The 20,586-nt window shown below is 53.7% G+C and overlaps 1 protein-coding gene and 1 non-coding gene across 2 annotated transcripts; one reads left to right on the plus strand and one right to left on the minus strand.

The window, feature by feature from the left end:
* Positions 1–613: 613 nt before the first annotated feature.
* Positions 614–685, minus strand: trnaa-ugc (transfer RNA alanine (anticodon UGC)). Its single transcript has one exon. It is a non-coding gene; the product is annotated as a tRNA-Ala (tRNA).
* A 542-nt stretch (positions 686–1,227) lies between these two features.
* On the plus strand, positions 1,228–20,525 carry cad (carbamoyl-phosphate synthetase 2, aspartate transcarbamylase, and dihydroorotase). The gene is made up of 38 exons (XM_067241161.1): positions 1,228–1,477; positions 2,152–2,291; positions 2,406–2,535; positions 3,063–3,205; positions 3,527–3,668; positions 3,899–4,070; positions 5,593–5,778; positions 6,478–6,587; positions 6,921–7,063; positions 7,279–7,410; positions 7,506–7,739; positions 8,744–8,965; positions 10,174–10,362; positions 10,471–10,595; positions 10,878–11,011; positions 11,224–11,336; positions 11,427–11,677; positions 11,776–12,022; positions 12,308–12,406; positions 12,517–12,741; positions 13,065–13,247; positions 13,331–13,549; positions 13,712–13,879; positions 13,982–14,164; positions 14,334–14,438; positions 14,539–14,778; positions 14,911–14,992; positions 15,576–15,991; positions 16,240–16,371; positions 16,600–16,801; positions 17,048–17,238; positions 17,360–17,500; positions 17,621–17,710; positions 17,857–17,995; positions 19,239–19,283; positions 19,818–20,017; positions 20,144–20,218; positions 20,344–20,525. Exons 1-38 carry the CDS (start codon positions 1,381–1,383, stop codon positions 20,509–20,511), a joined length of 6,213 nt encoding a protein of 2,070 aa, XP_067097262.1. The 5' UTR covers positions 1,228–1,380; the 3' UTR covers positions 20,512–20,525.
* The last annotated feature ends 61 nt before the right edge of the window (positions 20,526–20,586 follow it).

Below are 20,586 nucleotides of genomic sequence, written 5' to 3' on the forward strand. Positions count from 1 at the left end.
ATTATCTGGCTTTTTTTTCTTTCTTTTTCTGTATCTCCTTTGTTATGTAAGTGACTATTTCTTTGTTGTATTTTTTCTTGCATAATCTTCAATAAAAATGCGAATGTAATAAAAAAATTATAAACTTTTTTTTAAACTTCCGTCTCGTCCGATCTTGCGCAATAGAATGAGTGGCTCCTCTCCTCATTCTCCTAGCTCCGCAAAACATTTTTGTCATTGCACTATAATCAGAAAACTGGGAGAATGCGGTCCGATCAATAAGCAAATATATCATGCCAACATTAACAAAATAAGTACTGTACAATATTCCTTTGACATGGTTTTTAGAAATATTGGCCTATTCTAGATGGAACTTTGTTCTTTTTGCGTCGTGTTTTCAGTATGATTAAATCGGATTTTAGGTTATTATTGACCTAATGAGTAAATTAGGTTTTTAGAAGCTAATCGAAGATGCAATACCACCTAAATTCACAAGGACCTTGGCCTCAAGGCGAGGGGTGGGGCCTTGTGTTTGTCGTTTTTCAGAATACCTGGGTGGTTATATGGATGGCACTGCTGCTACTGGCTGTTTTACTGTTTCCATTTAAAACATTTAATCCCCAAAAAGTAACCGTGGAGATGCCGGGGATTGAACCCGGGGCCTCATACATGCAAAGCATGCGCTCTACCACTGAGCTACATCCCCTTCCTGATGACTGTGGTCGGATTTACTAACCATATAGCAGACAACTATATACGGTACATTCTATTCTATACGCGCATGTGAGAAATTGAGTGTTTCCGATACGTACAATAACACATTCTGAGTTGCTAGGGTTCTGGTTCTATGCCACCAGCAATGTATTGTTCTATGAGGGGCAATAAAGGACTGAAATAACATATAAAAAAAAATAAAAAAAATAAAAAAATAAAAAAAAATAATAGGTTTTTAGATGTTTAAGTGATTCACATGATATCAAGTATACCTGATCCTCAAGACACGTAGGCCTATATTATATGCAAATAGTTACCGCAAAATCTCCTGCTCCCTCCTTCAACGCGCTGACGCTGATTTTGACGCTCTATGTAAGCACCGTGAAGTGGCTGATAAAGTTCCACACTGCGTTGGTGGAGTGGTGTGGAGTCATGCTATAGGGCCATACAGAGACAACAGATCTCTCACAATTCATTCATTTACTCTCATTTATATATTTTTTCCTTCGTCTGTACTATCCACTGCCCTGTAAGTCAGACTGTCTGTGTTTATCGCTAAATCTTGAATCTAGGTAACGTTTTTGTTCACGCATCCTCCATAGCATCTTCACCGCGGCGTGCTTTTCACGTGGGCAAGGAAGAAATCATCGCGGAACTGGACAAGGGCATCCAACCAAAAATACGATAATGATTCCATCGAAAATGGGAACCTTGATTTTAGAGGACGGGACTACGTTTAGAGGCCGCCTTTTTGGGGCAAACGTGTCTGTGTCTGGAGAAGTTGGTAAGTCCTAAAGCTAACTGAATTCATGGAACTATTTAGGCTATCCCCCAAAAGATTGGGGTTAGCCAGGTAGCTAGCTAAAATCACTATTACTCGTAGGTCTGTAACGTTATAACTTTCCCTGGGTTCATTTGTTGCAAATAACAGCCAGTATTCCAGCCATTTCCCCTCGCCTTTATTACTGAATGTGAAAGATTTAAGTTGTTGGTGGTGCTGCTGCACTTAGTTACTCCTCAAGTTGAGGTTTTTGTACCCGCGGCTCCCAAGCCCACGTCAGCCCCAACAAACGCAGCCCCCCCATTCGCCCGCACATTCAGCGTGGCTTGTCAGCATGGTGAAATGCTCTTTGACCCCTGCATGTAGATTTACCAGGGCAACAAGAGCTCCTTCTGAAACGAGAACGTATCCTCTGGTGTAATAAGGAACTGCAGTCAGTGACACACTATTATTGATTACTCTTAATTTACTATTCCTGATTCTATATGCACGATTTTAATGTTGCTTTGGATAAAAGCGTCTGCTAAATGAATGTAAGGTTATTGATAATCATGTAGCTATGCACAGTTGAATTGGCTATGCCTTCAGATGGGAGTGTGTGCTGCCTAACGTGCCGGCCGGGTAACGTGACGGCCGGGTAACGTGACGGCTGTGTAACGTGCCGGCTGTGTGTGCAGTGTTCCAGACAGGCATGGTGGGGTATCCGGAGGCCCTGACCGATCCCTCTTACAGGAGCCAGATCCTCACCCTCACCTACCCCCTGGTGGGCAACTACGGGGTACCCCTGGATGAGGAGGGAGCCTGTGGGCTCAGTAAGGTGGGCTGACTGCTGGGTTATTGATATTTTGACTGTTACTGTTGGAATGTCATCGTTTCATTGGTCAAGAGAGCACAATATGAAGCTTGGTGTGTGTGTGTTTCCTCCCCCCAGTGGTTTGAGTCCTCTAGGATCCATGCGTGTGCTCTCATCGTGGGGGAGGTGTCCCAGAACCCTAGCCACTGGAGCGCCTCCATGTCCCTGGACCAGTGGCTCCAGCAGCAGGGCATACCCGGCCTGGAGGGTGAGTCCAGCCCACAGCTCATGTAACAGAGTTAGAACCGTGAAACTCGCTCCTCAGGTATGTAACAGGCCACCCGCGTCAACGAAGAGCTAGCTTTTCTTTGATGTAGCTGGTAGTGGTCACGCTTGGCAAGTCGGAGGTCGTGCGTTCGAGCCCAGTGAGTGGCGAACGAGCCTTGTCGTGACGGAGCGTGGCTACAGCTGTTACATACCCGTCACACTCAACACCAGCTCCCTGGCACTGTACCTTGACGGCCCTGTAGATGGGCACTATGAGCAGTATAGCTGAGCAGTATAGCTGAGCAGTATAGCTGAGCAGTATAGCTGAGCAGTATAGCTGTGCAGTATAGCTGTGCAGTATAGCTGTGCAGTATAGCTGTGCATTGTAACTGAACACAGAAAAGACTAGTTATTCCCACAGAGACACAAAGTTGCTGAAGTGACAAACAGACGGTGACTTGTTCGGACCTCGCTAGCTGTTTCCTCTCAGGTGTGTCTCCACTGACGTTGTTGGGCTATGTTCTGCAGGAGTCGACACCCGCCAGCTGACCCAGAAGATCCGGGAGAAGGGCACCATGCTGGGAAAGCTGGTGGTGGACGGCACGCCGGCCGACAGCATCCCCCTGGACAACCCCGACCAGAGGAACCTGGTCAGGGAGGTCTCCATGAAGGTACAGGCCTAGTCTGCGGCCAGCGCAGAGCAGAGCAGCACACCTGAGGCATCGTATAAAAGCATGATAGTTATGCCCTGCTCTATATTGTCATTATATGAATATAGGCATATGGAAAGCAGTACAATTATTCTAATTTAGATTTATAGATTATATAATTGTTTTGGAAGTGTTTTCTGTTTTGGTGTTGATGTGGGATGGGAGTGGTTAGTGTGTTTGACTGCAGATCCATAAATCGCAGGTTGTACTTATGGATCTGCAATAATATAAATGAATATCATTATTATTAATATTCTTCCTTCCCCCATCTGTGCTGCCCAGGAGCCCAGGGTGTTCAACCCTAGCGGCAAGGTGAGGATAACAGCGGTGGACTGTGGCATCAAGAACAACCAGATCCGCTGCCTGGCCCAGCGCGGGGCCTGCGTCACGGTGGTGCCCTGGGACCACCCCCTGGACCAGACAGGTAACATCCACAGCTGGGTTAGGGCGTGTCCCTTACTACAGGCAGAGGATTAACCACCAGCATTCTGCTACAACCGTGCAGTTCAGTTTAAATTTCTGCTGCATTATTTGTATGTCGCTTTGGATAAAAGCGTCTGTTAAAAGCTGAAAATACATCAAATATATTATATATTCAGCCCCTCAGTGTGTGTGTTGCCCAGACTACAGTGCTCCTATGTTCTCCTCCTCTAGACTTTGACGGATTGTTCCTTAGCAACGGCCCCGGAGATCCTCAGTTCTGCATGGAGACCGTGGAAAACTTGAGGAGGGTGGTGTGTGTGGACGAGCCGAAGCCGGTGTTCGGCATCTGCCTGGGTCACCAGCTCCTCTCCCTGGTCGTCGGAGCCAAGACCTACAAGATGAAGTATGGATGTGGTGTTAGACCTACAAGATGAAGTATGGATCACGACATGACCCAAAAGTTTCACGTTTTGGAGCGCTGTGGCCTGGGAGCGCTGTGGCCTGGGAGCGCTGTGGCCTGGGAGCGCTGTGGCCTGGGAGCGCTGTGGCCTGGGAGCGCTGTGGCCTGGAAGCGCTGTGGCCTGAGAGCGCTGTGGCGTGGGAGCGCTGTGGCGTGGGAGCGCTGTGGGGTGGGAGCGCTGTGGGGTGGGAGCGCTGTGGCCTGGGAGCGCTGTGGCCTGGGAGCGCTGTGGCCTGGGAGCGCTGTGGCCTGGGAGCGCTGTGGCCTGGGAGCGCTGTGGCGTGGGAGCGCTGTGGCCTGAGAGCGCTGTGGCGTGGGAGCGCTGTGGCGTGGGAGCGCTGTGGCCTGAGAGCGCTGTGGGGTGGAAACACTTTCTGCTGATCTCAGCGGTCTCTTGTTAGCGCCCAGCTGAGGCACCCGCAGTGTTTTCTTAGCACTCCTGAGATAGCAGCATTGTTGGTGTAGGTGCCGAGGCCAGAGCAGACGCCTCACCTCCCTTTGTCCTTGTCTGGAATGTCTGGTGGGGCGGGAGGAGGAGGAGGGGGCTTTGTCTGGTGGGGTGGGAGGAGGATGTGGGGGCTGTGTCTGGTGGGGTGGAAGGAGGAGGCTGTGTCTGGGAGGAGGAGGAGGGGGCTGTGTCTGGTGGGGTGGGAGGAGGCTGTGTCTGTAAGGAGGAGGGGGCTGTGTCTGAGAGGAGGAGGAGGGGGCTGTGTCTGAGAGGAGGAGGAGGGGGCTGTGTCTGAGAGGAGGAGGAGGGGGCTGTGTCTGGTGGGGTGGAAGGAGGACGGGGCTGTGTCTGAGAGGAGGAGGAGGGGGCTGTGTCTGGGAGGAGGAGGAAGGGGCTGTGTCTGGGAGGAGGAAGGGGCTGTGTTTGGGAGGAGGAGGAGGCTGTGTCTGGGAGGAGGAGGAGGGGGCTGTGTCTGGGAGGAGGAGGAGGGGGCTGTGTCTGGGAGGAGGAGGAGGGGGCTGTGACATGCAGGTCAGCTCCCAGGGGGAACAGGGCGGAGGGTGTTCAGCATTTTAAATGGTTTGTTCGTCCCAGACGAGGTTCTGTGAGAATACCAGCTCACATTCAGAGACCCCCCCCCACCCCGGAATTGTGGATAACACTAGACACACTGCACCTCAAGGTTACTTGGGATTATTGCTACTTCCTTGAGAATGGGTTTTTACAGGGTTTTGCAACGTTTTGTTTGGCAGATGCTTTTAAACGAAGCAACGTACAGGGGGAAATCTGCGATCTCTTTATCTGCAGTCAAATCCTCTAACCCTGAGCTACACCCATCCCTTTATTAATCACAGTTTGATAACATTTTGATAACAGCCTACATTAAATGAGACTGTCTATCCATGGGTCATTTGTCTTTTTCTGTTGTGAACAATTAAAGAACCTTTAGAACCATGATACATACATTCAGAGTTGTTGTGCTTCCTATAGTTCTACGGTTTGTGTGTGTGTCTCCAGGTACGGTAACCGTGGTCACAACCAGCCGTGCATCCACAAGGGAACGGGCCGCTGTTTCATTACGTCTCAGAACCACGGCTTTGCGGTCGACCCCCTGACCCTTCCCCCCGGCTGGGAAGTCCTCTTCACCAACGCCAACGACCACTCCAGCGAAGGCATCGTACACAACACCAAACCCCTGTTCAGGTACACTCCACACCCCTGTTCAGGTACACTCCACACCCCTGTTCAGGTACAGGTACACTCCACACCCCTGCACAGGTACACTCCACACCCCTGCACAGGTACACTCCACACCCCTGTTCAGGTACACTCCACACCCCTGCACAGGTACACTCCACACCTCTGCACAGGTACACTCCACACCCCTGTTCAGGTACACTCCACACCCCTGCACAGGTACACTCCACACCCCTGTTCAGGTACACTTCACACCCCTGTTCAGGTACACTCCACACCCCTGTACAGGTACACTCCACACCCCTGTTCAGGTACACTCCACACCCCTGTTCAGGTTCAGGTACACTCCACACCCCTGTTCAGGTACAGGTACACTCCACACCCCTGTTCAGGTACAGGTACACTCCACACCCCTGTTCAGGTACACTCCACACCCCTGTTCAGGTACAGGTACACTCCACACCCCTGTTCAGGTACAGGTACACTCCACACCCCTGTTCAGGTACAGGTACACTCCACACCCCTGTTCAGGTACAGGTACACTCCACACCCCTGTTCAGGTACACTCCACACCCCTGCACAGGTACACTCCACACCCCTGTACAGGTACACTCCACACCCCTGTACAGGTACACTCCACACCCGTGTCCTGGCCTGGGGTATTGTTATGCAGGGTGGACAGCAGCAGTAATGTTGTGTTTGCAGTGTCCAGTTCCACCCAGAGCACATGGCAGGCCCCACTGACCTGGTCGGCCTGTTTGATGTCTTCATGGAGACGGTCCGGGATCATAAGGATGGAAAGAGCGGCAAACCAGGTGAGACTGAGGAAACCAGGTGAGGCCTGTAGACCAGGTGAGACAGCTAGAACAGGTGAGGCCTGTAGACCAGGTGAGACAGCTAGAACAGGTGAGGCCTGTAGACCAGGTGAGACAGCTAGAACAGGTGAGGCCTGTAGACCAAGTGAGACAGCTAGAACAGGTGAGGCCTGTAGACCAAGTGAGACAGCTAGAACAGGTAAGGCTGAGGTGGACCATGTGAGGCTAAACATCAAGGTGTGAAGGTGGTCAGAATAGATTTTCTTCAACTGAATCAGGAATCTAAATGTTTGATATGTTAGTGTACCCAGCTGTGTTTTCTCCCCCCTGTAGTGATGCAGAGACTGAATGAGTACCTGTCCTACCCCGGTTCTCCCCGGCCCGAGGACTTCGTCCGCCCCCGGAAGGTTCTGGTGTTGGGTTCTGGAGGGCTGTCCATCGGCCAGGCGGGAGAGTTCGACTACTCTGGCTCCCAGGTGACGCATCGACGCTTTCCTCACGTCGGATATCCAACATGCAATGACATGTTACTATTTAACTCACATTACACCATGTATAATGTTAGTAAACTAAGGGGGTATCATATTGTGGTTCCACCAGGCTGTAAAGTACGTATCTTTGAGCTAACCATGTATAACGTTAGTAAACTAAGTGTTAGTCTCTAAACAGAGGAGTGTTGTGGTTCCACCAGGCCATAAAGGCCCTGAAGGAGGAGAACATCCAGACAGTTCTGATCAACCCCAACATCGCCACGGTCCAGACCTCCAAGGGGCTGGCTGACAAGGTCTACTTCCTCCCCCTCACCCTGGACTACGTCACCCAGGTACCAGAAGGGGATTAAGCAGACGCAGGCCTTCGTCTGGGACTGACCAGGTGTGGTGATTAACCGAGCCGGTGGCTCCCTGTTGTCTGTCTCAGGTGATAAAGAACGAGCGTCCTGACGGGGTCCTCCTGGCCTTCGGGGGGCAGACTGCTCTGAACTGCGGCGTGGAGCTGACGCGGCGCGGCGTGCTGGAGCGATACGGGGTACGGGTGCTGGGCACGCCCGTGGCCTCCATCGAGATGACGGAGGACAGGAAGGTGTTTGTGGAGAAGATGGAGGAAATCAGCGAGCATGTGGCCCCCAGTGAGGCAGCGCTGTCTCTGGAGCAGGTGAGACACACACCATCACACACACACCACCACACACACACACCACCACACCACCACACACACACCACCACACCACCACACACACACCACCACCACACACACCACCACACACACACCACCACCACCACCACACACACACCACCACCACACACACCACCACCACACACACCACCACACACACCACCACACACACACACCACCACACACACACCACCACACACACACCACCACACACACACCACCACACACACACCACCACACACACACCACCACACACACACCACCACACACACACCACCACCACACACCACCACACACCACCACACCACCACCACACCACCACCACCACACACCACCACACACACACACCACCACACACACACACACACCACCACACACACACACACCACCACCACACACACACACCACCACACCACCACCACACCACCACCACCACACACCACCACACCACCACCACCACACACCACCACACACACCACCACACACACACACACACACACACACACACACACCACCACACACACACACCACCACACACACACCACCACCACCACACACACACCACCACCACACACACCACCACCACACACACCACCACACCACACACACACACACACACCACCACACACACACACCACCACACACACACCACCACACACACACACCACCACCACACACACACCACCACACACACACCACCACCACCACACACACACACCACCACACCACCACCACACCACCACCACCACACACCACCACACACACACACCACCACACACACACACACACACACACACACACACCATCACCACACACACACACCACCACACCACCACCACACACACCACCACCACACACACCCACACACACCAACACACACCACACACACACACCACCACACACACACCACCACCACACAGCCTCCCTCTCTGTCTCCTCATTCTCTGTGCTGCCCAAGTAACCTAAATGAACGCCCCCCCCAGGCGGTAGCGGCTGCGGAGCGTATTGGCTACCCCGTCATGGTGCGCTCAGCCTTCGCCCTGGGCGGCCTTGGGTCCGGCTTCGCCAACACCCGCGAGGAGCTGGTTACCCTGGTGACGGCGGCCTTCGCACACACATCCCAGGTTCTGGTGGACAAGTCCCTGAAGGGCTGGAAGGAGATCGAGTATGAGGTGGTCCGAGACGCCTACGACAACTGCATCACGGTGAGGGGGAGAGGGGGGGGGAAGGAGAGGGAGAGGGGGGGGGGAAGGAGAGGGAGAGGGGGGGGGGAAGGAGAGGGAGGGGGGGGGGGAAGGAGAGGGAGAGGGGGGGGGAAGGAGAGGGAGAGGGGGGGGCGCTTCTCAGAAGTAAATCTTGATGCCTAATTAAGATGAGTAGCCGGTGGCGAAAACTCATTTATACTTTGGGGGGGACAATCACATGACATTCTCAAGAACAATTTCTGCGGTACATTTTAGTCATTTAGCAGACGCTCTTATCCAGAGCGACTTGCAGTAAGTACAGGGACATTCCCCCCGAAGCAAGTAGGGTGAAGTGCCTTGCCCAAGGACACATCATTTTGCACGGCTGGGAATCGAACTGGCAACCTTCAGATTTCTAGCCCGACTCCCTAACCACTCAGCCACCTGACTCCCTGTACACCTCCGGTACACCATTGCGATTCCCAGCAGATCGCTAACGTTAGCTGATCTGGGCTACGTTCATTGATAGCAGATCGCTAACGTTAGCTGATCTGGGCTACGTTCATTGATAGCAGATCGCTAACGTTAGCTGATCTGGGCTACGTTCATTGATAGCAGATCGCTAACGTTAGCTGATCTGGGCTACGTTCATTGATAGCAGATCGCTAACGTTAGCTGATCTGGGCTACGTTCATTGATAGCAGATCGCTAACGTTAGCTGATCTGGGCTACGTTCATTGATAGCAGATCGCTAACGTTAGCTGATCTGGGCTACGTTCATTGATAGCAGATCGCTAACGTTAGCTGATCTGGGCTACGTTCATTGATACACGAACACTCTTGTCACCTTGCCAGCTGAAGAACACTACACCATTGGCATCGCTAGTTGCTCTCATTGACTCAAATTTAAACAGCTGCAAACAACATGTAGCTTAGTAAACATCAGCTAGCTAGAATTGGCTAACTGCTAGCTCATTTAAAGAGTGACCAGACTTTCGCAACGAAAAATTACGATTATAAATGTGATTTTATTGTATTGAGTGGTAGAAGTAAAGACTATTACTGTAGCTGAGCCTTTACGCTTACAAAACCAAGACGTTTTAAATCGCGGTTAATAGTCAAATCAGATAATCGATGCATCCCTATATCCTATAGATGGGTACTTGACCTATCCTGTAGTGCCTGGCTGACCCTTGACCCGAATGTGTACCCCTGACCCTAAACCCCAGGTGTGTAACATGGAAAACATCGACCCTCTGGGCATCCACACGGGGGAGTCCATCGTGGTGGCCCCCAGCCAGACGCTGAACGACTACGAGTACCACCTGCTGAGGAGCACGGCCATCAAGGTGATCCGACACCTGGGCATCGTAGGGGAGTGCAACATCCAGTACGCCCTGAACCCTGAGTCTGAACAGGTACGTATTACACGTGCATAACATACTCGCACAACTACAAACACTTCTGGTCTGATTGATTGTTTATCATACATTGGAATATGACCTAACGTGTGTGTGTGTGCGCAGTACTACATCATCGAGGTGAATGCTCGGCTGTCCCGCAGCTCTGCCCTGGCCAGCAAGGCCACAGGATATCCACTGGCCTACGTAGCGGCCAAGCTAGGCCTGGGCATCCCCCTGCCCCAGCTCAGGTACGCCTGCTCTCACTTCCTGTTTATCTGTCTAGCAGATGCTCGCAACAGGATTTGATTTAGTGATGAACGAATAGTGCATATAGAAACTACAGCCGGAGGTGATGGGTCAGGAATGTGTAGTTCTACTGTATTTTTTACATGCTGTAATGGATGGACGTTGACTACAACATAAGTCAAACACTTTGCTGAACTCAAACTGAATGTGATTTGATGTGGGGTTAGACCCACCTGTCTGGCGGGGCTGCTCCTCTAGACTGACCATCCTGTGTCTCTGTCCAGGAACTCGGTGACCAACTCCACCACGGCTAACTTTGAGCCGAGTCTGGACTACTGCGTGGTGAAGGTTCCTCGCTGGGACCTCAGCAAGTTCCTCCGCGTCAGCACCAAGATCGGCAGCTCTATGAAGAGCGTGGGTAAGACCCAGAGCCCTGCCGCGCCAGGACAACGCTGGGGCCGGGATATTGTGCTGCTCAATGAATTTACTGTCAAGTATGACATCCCTTAAATGAGCATGCACACATTCGATATGTCGAATGGCAACATGCACCTAGAGAGGGTTTGTACCGCTGCATTTCCCCCCTCCACCACCCGGCTCTGACTGGCTGCGGTGTGCGTCTGTCTGCAGGAGAGGTGATGGCTATTGGCCGCAGCTTTGAGGAGGCGTTCCAGAAGGCCCTGAGGATGGTGGATGAGAACTGTGTGGGGTTCGACCACACTATCAAACCTGTCTCTGATGAGGTACAACCTCCTTCATCCCCCTCCGTTACTCCTCATCTCACCTCGTTCTCCTCCTCACTCACCTCCTCCTCCCCCTCCTCGTGTCTCCAGGAGCTGCAGACGCCCACAGACAAGCGTATCTTTGTGTTGGCGTCGGCCCTGCGTGCGGGCTACACAGTGGACCGCCTCTACCACCTGACCAAGATCGACCGTTGGTTCCTGCACAAGATGCAGAACATCGCAGAGCAGGAGCGCGTGCTGGAGACCTCCTGCCGTGAGGGAAGCAGCATCACTCCCGAGGGGATGAGGAGAGCCAAGCAGCTCGGCTTCTCTGACAAGCAGATCGCCATGGCCGTGCAGAGGTGACACACGCCGCCTTCCTTTTAGATTGATATTATTCGAATATCTAAACATGTTTCTAAGACGTTCCTCCTCCTCTGGCTGGTTCCTTCCCCCCCAGCACGGAGCTGGCGGTGAGGAAGCTGCGTCACGATTGGTCGATTCTGCCTGTGGTGAAGCAGATCGATACGGTGGCGGCGGAGTGGCCCGCCTACACCAACTACCTGTACCTGACCTACAACGGCAGCAGCAGCGACGTGAGCTTCTCCCAGCAGCACGTGATGGTGCTGGGCTCCGGGGTGTACCGCATCGGCAGCAGCGTGGAGTTTGACTGGTGTGCCGTGGGCTGCATCATGGAGCTGCGCAAGGTGAGGGGGGGCCTGGGGGGGTAGAGGTGGGGGCCTGGGGGGTAGAGGCGAGGACCTCAACCAGAGCTGGGGGCCTGGTGGGGGGGTCGAGGTGAGGATCTGCTCTCCTTGCTGACTAGACTGCTGTCTATTCCGGAGAAGGAAGGATTAGCCACATCCAGACTGAGCCAGTAGAGCTTTTATTGTGGAAAAACTCTGCTCTTCACAATTAAAGCTCTAATGTTCTCAGTTGAAGTGAAGGCCTCCTGTCCTGTGTGTGACCATGTTGTTGTTGTGCCTCTGCAGATGGGCTACAAGACCATCATGGTCAACTACAACCCAGAGACCGTCAGCACAGACTACGACATGTGCGACCGCCTCTACTTTGATGAGATCTCCTTCGAGGTAACTATGGCAGCCAGCCTTGTCACAGCCAGTTTAACAGACGCCCACAGAGCAGCACTGTAGGCTGCAGTGACCCGTGCTCATTCAGGGATGTGGATCTCCTCCTCCAGGTGGTGATGGACATTTACGAGCAGGAGAACCCTGAGGGTGTGATCCTGTCCATGGGCGGCCAGCTGCCCAACAACATCGCCATGTCCCTCCACCGCCAACAGTGCCGCGTCCTGGGGACATCCCCAGAGTTCATCGACTCTGCGGAGAACCGCTTCAAATTCTCCCGCATGCTGGACACCATCGGGATCAGCCAGCCCCAGTGGAGGGAGCTGACAGAGACCGAGGTGTGTGTGTGTGTGTGTGTGTGTGTGTGTGTGTGTGTGTGTGTGTGTGTGTGCGCGTGCGCGGGTGCGTGAGTCAAACCAGCAACCAGAAGGTTGCTGGTTTGATTCCCGGTTGTGCGAAATTGACGTTGTGTCCTTGGGCAAGGCACTTCACCCTACTTGCCTCGGGGGGGAATGTCCCTGTACTTACTGTAAGTCACTCTGGATAAGAGTGTCTGCTAAATGGCTGTAAGTGTGTGTGTGTTACGGTGACTGGACAATGTCTAGATTTACTTCAGTACTACAGGTGTCATGATTGATGTGCATCTCTTCTCCCCCCACAGTCTGCTATGCGGTTCTGCGACGCGGTGGGCTACCCCTGCCTGGTGCGCCCGTCCTACGTGCTGAGCGGAGCGGCCATGAACGTGGCTCACCAGCACCGCGACCTGGAGGCCTACCTCAGCAGCGCCGTGGCCGTCTCCAAGGAGTACCCTGTCGTCATCTCCAAGTTCATCCAAGAGGCCAAGGTCTTACACACCCCTACGTGTCTGCAACAGCAGTGTGTCTGCAACAGCAGTGTGTCTGACGTGTGTCTCCGTGTTCTCCCCAGGAGATAGATGTGGATGCTGTAGCGTGTGATGGCTTGGTGATAGCCATTGCGGTGTCGGAGCATGTGGAGAACGCCGGGGTGCATTCTGGGGACGCCACTCTTGTCACGCCCCCCCAGGACATCAACCCCACCACCATGGAGCGCATCACTGCCATCGTGCACGCCATCGGCCGAGAGCTGCAGGTCACGGGACCCTTCAACCTGCAGCTCATCGCCAAGGTGAGGGGTGTGTGTGTGTGTGTGTGGACTACACCATCTGCTGGTTTAGCCAAGGTGAGGTGTGTGAGGGTCTGAGTCTGGTCTGGTCCAACAGGTCACCTGTGAAACTGGAGGCTGTGCTAGTTTGAACTAATGAGTAACTTGAGGTGTTTGTGTTTCCAGGACGACCAGCTGAAGGTGATAGAGTGCAACGTCCGCGTGTCCCGCTCTTTCCCCTTCGTTTCCAAGACGCTGGGTGTGGACCTGGTCGCCCTGGCGACGCAGGTGATCATGGGCAAGGAGGTGGAGCCTGTGGGCCTGATGAAGGGCACTGGGATCGTGGGGGTCAAGGTGAGGTCACAGAGGCAAGAAGGAGACACTGGACTTGTTTGTGGTTGTATTTTTGGACAAATAGTTTATTCTCCATCCCTCCGGAACTCCCCCTCCCTCCAGGTGCCCCAGTTCTCCTTCTCTCGGCTGGCGGGGGCAGACGTGGTTCTGGGAGTGGAGATGACCAGCACCGGGGAGGTGGCCTGCTTCGGGGAGAACCGCTACGAGGCCTACCTGAAGGCCATGCTCAGCACTGGCTTCAAGATCCCCCAGCGCAACATCCTGCTGTCCATCGGGAGCTACAAGGTACACACACACACACACACACAGACCCACGGAGACCCGGGGTGGAGGACCAGGGGCTCCATAGTTCTCAGTGCTCAGTGGTTAGAGCGTTTGACTTTGGATCTAGAAGTTGCAGGGTTCAGATTCCCCCCGCCTCCATAAACGTGTGTGTGTGTGTGTGTGTGCGCAGAACAAGAGTGAACTGCTGCCCACAGTGCAGGCTCTGGAGAGTCTGGGATATGACCTGTATGCCAGCCTGGGTACTGCAGACTTCTACACTGAGCACGGAGTCAAGGTACACACACCATTCCACCTACACACCTCAACGTCACACTCCCCATCAACCCCCTGCATCATCACCACGGAAACGTAACCCCGCCCGTCTGGTTGCCCAGGTGACGGCGGTGGACTGGCCGTTTGAGGAGGAGGAGGGTGACAGCAGGGACAAGCAGAGGAGCATCATGGACTACCTGGAGGAGAACCACTTCGACCTGGTCATCAACCTCTCCATGAGGTCGTCCGGAGGCCGACGCCTCTCCTCCTTTGTCACCCGCGGTTACCGCACACGCCGCATGGCCATCGACTACTCTGTCCCCCTCATCATCGACATCAAGTGCACCAAGCTGTTCGTGCAGGTGGGGGGCGCTGAATGATCATGGGCTGAATGATGTTACGTGATAGAAGTATAGTGGTGGTGCAGTATAGTATAGTACTGTACTGGTGCAGTGTAATACTGTGTAGTACTGATGGTGTACTGCTGTTCCCAGGCACTGCGTCAGGTGGGTCCGTCTCCACCCGTCAAGACTCACGTGGACAGTATGACATCACAGCAACTCATCCGTCTACCCGGTAAGCTGCCGGCCTCAGTAGGACTCATCCATCTAGTCAACTGCCTCAGTAGGACTCGTCCATCTAGTCAACTGCCTCAGTAGGACTCGTCCATCTAGTCAACTGCCTCAGTAGGACTCGTCCATCTAGTCAACTGCCTCAGTAGGAATCGTCCATCTAGTCAACTGCCTCAGTAGGACTCATCCATCTAGTCAACTGCCTCAGTAGGACTCGTCCATCTAGTCAACTGCCTCAGTAGGACTCATCCATCTAGTCAACTGCCTCAGTAGGACTCATCCATCAAGTCAACTGCCTCAGTAGGACTCGTCCATCTAGTCAACTGCCTCAGTAGGACTCGTCCATCTAGTCAACTGCCTCAGTAGGACTCGTCCATCTAGTCAACTGCCTCAGTAGGACTCGTCCATCTAGTCAACTGCCTCAGTAGGACTCGTCCATCTAGTCAACTGCCTCAGTAGGACTCGTCCATCTAGTCAACTGCCTCAGTAGGACTCATCCATCTAGTCAACTGCCTCAGTAGGACTCATCCATCTAGTCAACTGTCTCAGTAGGACTCATCCATCTCATCAACCCTCCCCCTCCCCAGGTCTGATCGATGTCCATGTGCACCTGAGGGAGCCGGGTGCCGTCCACAAGGAGGACTTCTCGTCGGGCACGGCTGCAGCGCTGGCGGGGGGGGTCACGATGGTGTGTGCCATGCCAAACACCTCCCCCGCCGTCACCGACCCCAGCTCCCTCGCCCTGGTGCAGAAGGTGGGTGTGTGTGGGGTGTATGTTGTAGTGCATTATGGGATTGACTTGTGGAGCTCTTTCACCTCTGTGCTTGTCTCCTTCCAGCTGGCCAAGGCAGGCTGCCGGTGTGACTACGCCCTCTTCCTGGGCGCAGCCTCGGACAACGCAGACATCCTGCCCTCCATCGCCAGCGCTGCCGCCGGCCTGAAGATGTACCTGAACGACACCTACTCCACCCTGAAGATGGACAACGTGTCTCTCTGGATGGAGGTGGGGAGGGGGAGGGAAGGAAGGAGGGGGGGGAAGGGGAGGGAAGGAAGGAGGGGGGGGGGAAGGGGAGGGAAGGAAGGAGGGGGGGAAGGGTGGAGGAAGCTGAAGATGTACCTGAACGACACTCCACCCCTGAAGATGGAGAACATGTCTCTGGATGGAGGCAGAGAGGGAGGGAGGGAGAGGAAGCGGACCTGAGTCTGTCCTCCTGCTGCCTGATGGGATCTGATCAGTTGTTCTCCCCGCAGCACTTTGAGAAGTGGCCCAAGCACCTCCCCATCGTGGCCCATGCAGAGAAGCAGACGGTGGCGGCTATCTTGCTGGTGGCCCAGCTGTACCAGCGGCCGGTTCATATCTGCCACGTGGCCCGCAAGGAGGAGGTAAGATGGCCGCCAGGCATGGAGCAGGAAAAATCTGGTCACGTTGTCTCTCTCTGTCCCTCTCGCTCTGTCTCTCTGTCTCTCTCGTTTGGATACACTTCTGGAACACCTACATTTTCTCTAGGGATGAAGAAAGTATTTATCTCTCTCCACTTTTCTTTCTATCCTTCTACCTATCCGTCTCTCCTTCTGTCCCTCCACCCCCCCCCCCCCCCCCCCCCCCCCCAGATCCTGATCATCCGTGCTGCCAGGCAGAAGGGGGTGCAGGTGACGTGTGAGGTGGCCCCCCACCACCTCTTCCTGTGCGAGGAGGATGAGGCGTCCATGGGGGCAGGCTGGGCCCAGGTGAGGCCGGCGCTGGGGACCCGCGAGGACATGGAAGCCCTCTGGGACAACCTGGATGTCATTGACTGCTTCGCTACCGACCACGGTGAGCCTGGCAAGGGACGCATCTAGCTAACACTGATCTAGTGAACGGAGATGAAGTTAGCCCAGAACTAGGTAGCTAATCCAGATGAAGTTAGCCCAGAACTAGGTAGCTAATCCAGATGAAGTTATCCCAGAACTAGCTAGTTAACCATAGCCAGATATAGTTAACCCTTCTGAGAGACAGAACCTAGCTAGATTGGGGTGAACTGGGTGCTGCAGTGAGGTTAATTCCCTGCCCCCCCCCCAGCCCCCCACTCAGTGGAGGAGAAGAGGAGTGCGTCCCCCCCCCCTGGTTACCCTGGCCTGGAGACCATGCTGCCCCTCCTCCTCACCGCCCTGAGCCAGGGACGACTCACCCTCGATGACATCATCCGCCGTCTCTACGACAACCCCCGCAAGATCTTCTCCCTGCCCGCCCAGGAGAACACATACGTGGAGGTAGAGACACGTGCACACACACACACACTCCCTCCACACTTTTGCTCACACACACCTCACGTGAAGACACACACAGACTCTGTGTCTCTCATCCTCTCTCCCCCTCCCCCCCCCCTCCCAGGTGGACCTGGAGCATGAGTGGGTGATTCCCCAGGCCATGCAGTTCACCAAGTCCAGGTGGACGCCCTTCCAAGGGATGAAGGTGAAGGGGAAGGTCCGCAGGGTGGTGCTCCGAGGAGAGGTAGCCTACATCGATGGACAGGTAAGAAACCTGCAGGTACCACCAGACACCTGCTCTCTCTTACTAACACACAGTGGAACATTCCCACCTCTGAGCTGCAGTGGTGGTCCTGAGGTTCTAAGCTCCATGTTCTCTTGCCAGGTTCTGGTTCCTCCAGGCTATGGGGAGGATGTGAAGACCTGGCCAGCCGCCACCCCCCTTCCCCCCGACTCCCCCAAACAAGCCCCACGGGTAGGTGTCTCTCCCCCCTCTCCCCCTCCCAGACACACACACTGGAACATCTGCATGTGAATTTGTTCTTTTGAAACTTTCAGTACTGCATAATGGCATGGGATTGGCTGAAGCTTTAAGTGTGTGTGTGTGTGTGTGCTTGACAGACCCCAGAGCGCCCCCGGCCCACCCCTCCATTTGAAGCGGTGCGTCACCGTGTTCTGAGTCCTCGTCGCTTGGCAACAGACGGGCGCTACATGCTACCCCCCCGCATCCACCGCGCCTCTGACCCCGGTCTGCCCCCAGGTAATGCAGCCCCCTGCTGTACCACCACACTTCCTGCTTACATGCTAGGATGCAACTACCAGGGCTGCGTTTCCCGATAACGATGGATCGTAGCAACGATCAAGCAAAACACAAAACCATTGATATTTCTTGCGTGCGTTTCCCAAACATGCTCGTAAGGAGTAGGCTAATCTATGCACTTTCAAGAGTTACGAATTTTCAAGAGACACTTTAGCTACGATGTCTTTAGGAACGGCCTGTAAAACTAAGATTCAGCCTACGATGGATTCTACGATCAACTTAGGCTTACAACGCTTTCGGGAAACGCACCCCAGGACGTTCGTGTTTCATGGGACCAGCGATGACCCGTCGCCCATAGCAACAGAAACTTATGTTGGCTCAAAGAGCTTAAAATGCTGGCATGCCGTTTCATCCTGGGGGTGAATGAGTTCTTAAACTTGCTGAAACTGTTTCGTTGTTAACATCTTTAACATGCGTGTCGTGTGCTGAAACATTTCTTTGGTGACTTTCTGGTGTGTAAGTTTATGTAGTGAGTGTGTGTGTGTGTGTGTGTGTGTGTGTTTGCAGGCTACAGGCTTCAGACTAAAGGGAGCTTAAAAGTCCCTGGTAATCCTAAAGTCTGTAGGAGTCTAGGAACGTGATTATAAGCACAAGCAATCAGTCTTTACAAACCTCACAGATAAAAAAATTCAATCTGACCCCTAGATCATTATACATGCTGTTCCTTCTAGAGACAAGTCTGTTAAATAATTAAATTTCAAAAAAGATAACTTGTGTTTCAGACATGAAATATAGTGATTGAATCTTTCTGCTGAGATTGATGTCTCTATTCCCCTACTGGCTCACCACGACCTTGCTGATGAACAGATCTGTATCCATTTCCCTGACTCTCTCCTGGGGCTGGAGTGGACCAGGTCTGCTCCTCACTGAGCCAGTCTGCTCCTCAGTGTACCAGGCCTGCTCCTCACTGAGCCAGTCTGCTCCTCAGTGTACCAGGCCTGCTCCTCACTGAGCCAGTCTGCTCCTCAGTGTACCAGGCCTGCTCCTCACTGAGCCAGTCTGCTCCTCAGTGTACCAGGCCTGCTCCTCACTGAGCCGGTCTCGCTGGTGCACACTCAGGATATGATGCTGCTCTGCTGAGTGGGCAGATATTAAAGGACAGGATATGATGCTGTCCAGTAGTTGTTAATGTCCTCCGTTTGTCCCCTGATTTCCTCGGTTCAAACCGTCACTATGTAAGCAGCGGAGGATTCAAAGGAGAGGGCTTTACGAAGAACGCATGACGAAGGTTTGAAGTTCTGTTGTAGCGCTGCTTCCACGCCCCCACTAACCCCTGCCTGACCCCTGCCTGACCCCTGCCTGTGTGTCTGCCTGCTAGTACCTCCTCGCTGGCTTGGTAGTCAGGTCGGATCAGGACCAGCGCTCTGACCCGAGTTACACTCTGTGCCCCACTTCTACCCTGTGTGGCTTGGCTGGGTTAGGGTTAGGTGTGTGGCTTGGCTGGGTTAGGTGTGTGGCTTGGCTTGGCTGGGTTAGGGTTAGGTGTGTGGCTTCGCTGGCTTCTCTTAACTTGACTACATCCCTGAAATACTTCTCTCAAGTATGGTTCACTTGAAAGATGCATGTATAGATGCATAAATATATAATATAAAGTTCCAATTTATTTAAAAGATTCTTGATTCGTGGATTTAGGCCGTTGATCGTCACATCAGTCTCGAGCTCTGTGATCACAGAATACTGATGAGGATGATGAGGATGATGAAAAGCTACTCCTTGTTGCGTTTCCCTCATGTTGTGTTTCTCCCCCCCCGCCCCCCTCTAGAGCTGGCCCTCTCTGGGGCTGGTGATGGGTACAGCCACCCCCCTCCTCTGGCCAGACTGCTATCTCCCCAGGCCCCACCTGGCCTGCCCCACCCCGGGCAGCACCATCTGCCCCCGGTGGTCCACCTCCAGACCTCTCCCCTGCTGCACCCGCTCATCGGACAGCACATCCTGTCTTCCCAGCAGTTTAGCAAGGAGCAGGTGCCAGATTCATGCTCTCACTCACCTCACTCACTCACACATACATACTCTTTGGCACTCTTTCCCCACCCCTTCCACTTCATGACCACGTTCTGTTGTTGACATCACCTGTTCCTGGTGTTTCAGATCTCTCACCTGTTCAACGTGGCCCACACGCTCCGCCTGATGGTGCAGAAGGAGAGGACCCTGGACATCCTGAAGGTTACTGCTGACCCCCTCCTACCATAACCCTACCCTAACGCCGACCCTAACCCCACCTTAATACTCCCCAAATGCCTAACCTACCGTACCATATCCTACCTCTGACATGTGATTGGTCCTCGCAGGGTAAGGTGATGGCGTCCATGTTCTACGAGGTCAGCACACGCACCAGCAGCTCGTTTGCAGCGGCGATGCAGCGTCTGGGCGGGACCGTGGTCCACTTTAGCGAGGCCACCTCCTCCTCCCAGAAGGGCGAGTCTGTGGACGACTCCGTCCACACCATGAGCAGCTAACCTGGGGCTGTGGAGGTGAGGAGGCTGGGGAGGAGGCTGAGAGGGGAGCTATGTGGGCTGAAAGATGGTTGTCTC

This window comes from Osmerus mordax, chromosome 8 (assembly GCF_038355195.1).
Source record: "Osmerus mordax isolate fOsmMor3 chromosome 8, fOsmMor3.pri, whole genome shotgun sequence".
Lineage (NCBI taxonomy): Eukaryota > Metazoa > Chordata > Actinopteri > Osmeriformes > Osmeridae > Osmerus > Osmerus mordax.

Bases quoted from the DNA above. Each gene is read 5' to 3' on its own strand.
- cad (XM_067241161.1), top strand. From the start codon at position 1,381: ATGATTCCATCGAAAATGGGAACCTTGATTTTAGAGGACGGGACTACG. The intron at 7,411-7,505 runs GTACCAGAAGGG...TGTCTGTCTCAG, and splicing joins CCCTGGACTACGTCACCCAG to GTGATAAAGAACGAGCGTCC. The intron at 11,678-11,775 runs GTGACACACGCC...CTTCCCCCCCAG, and splicing joins ATCGCCATGGCCGTGCAGAG to CACGGAGCTGGCGGTGAGGA.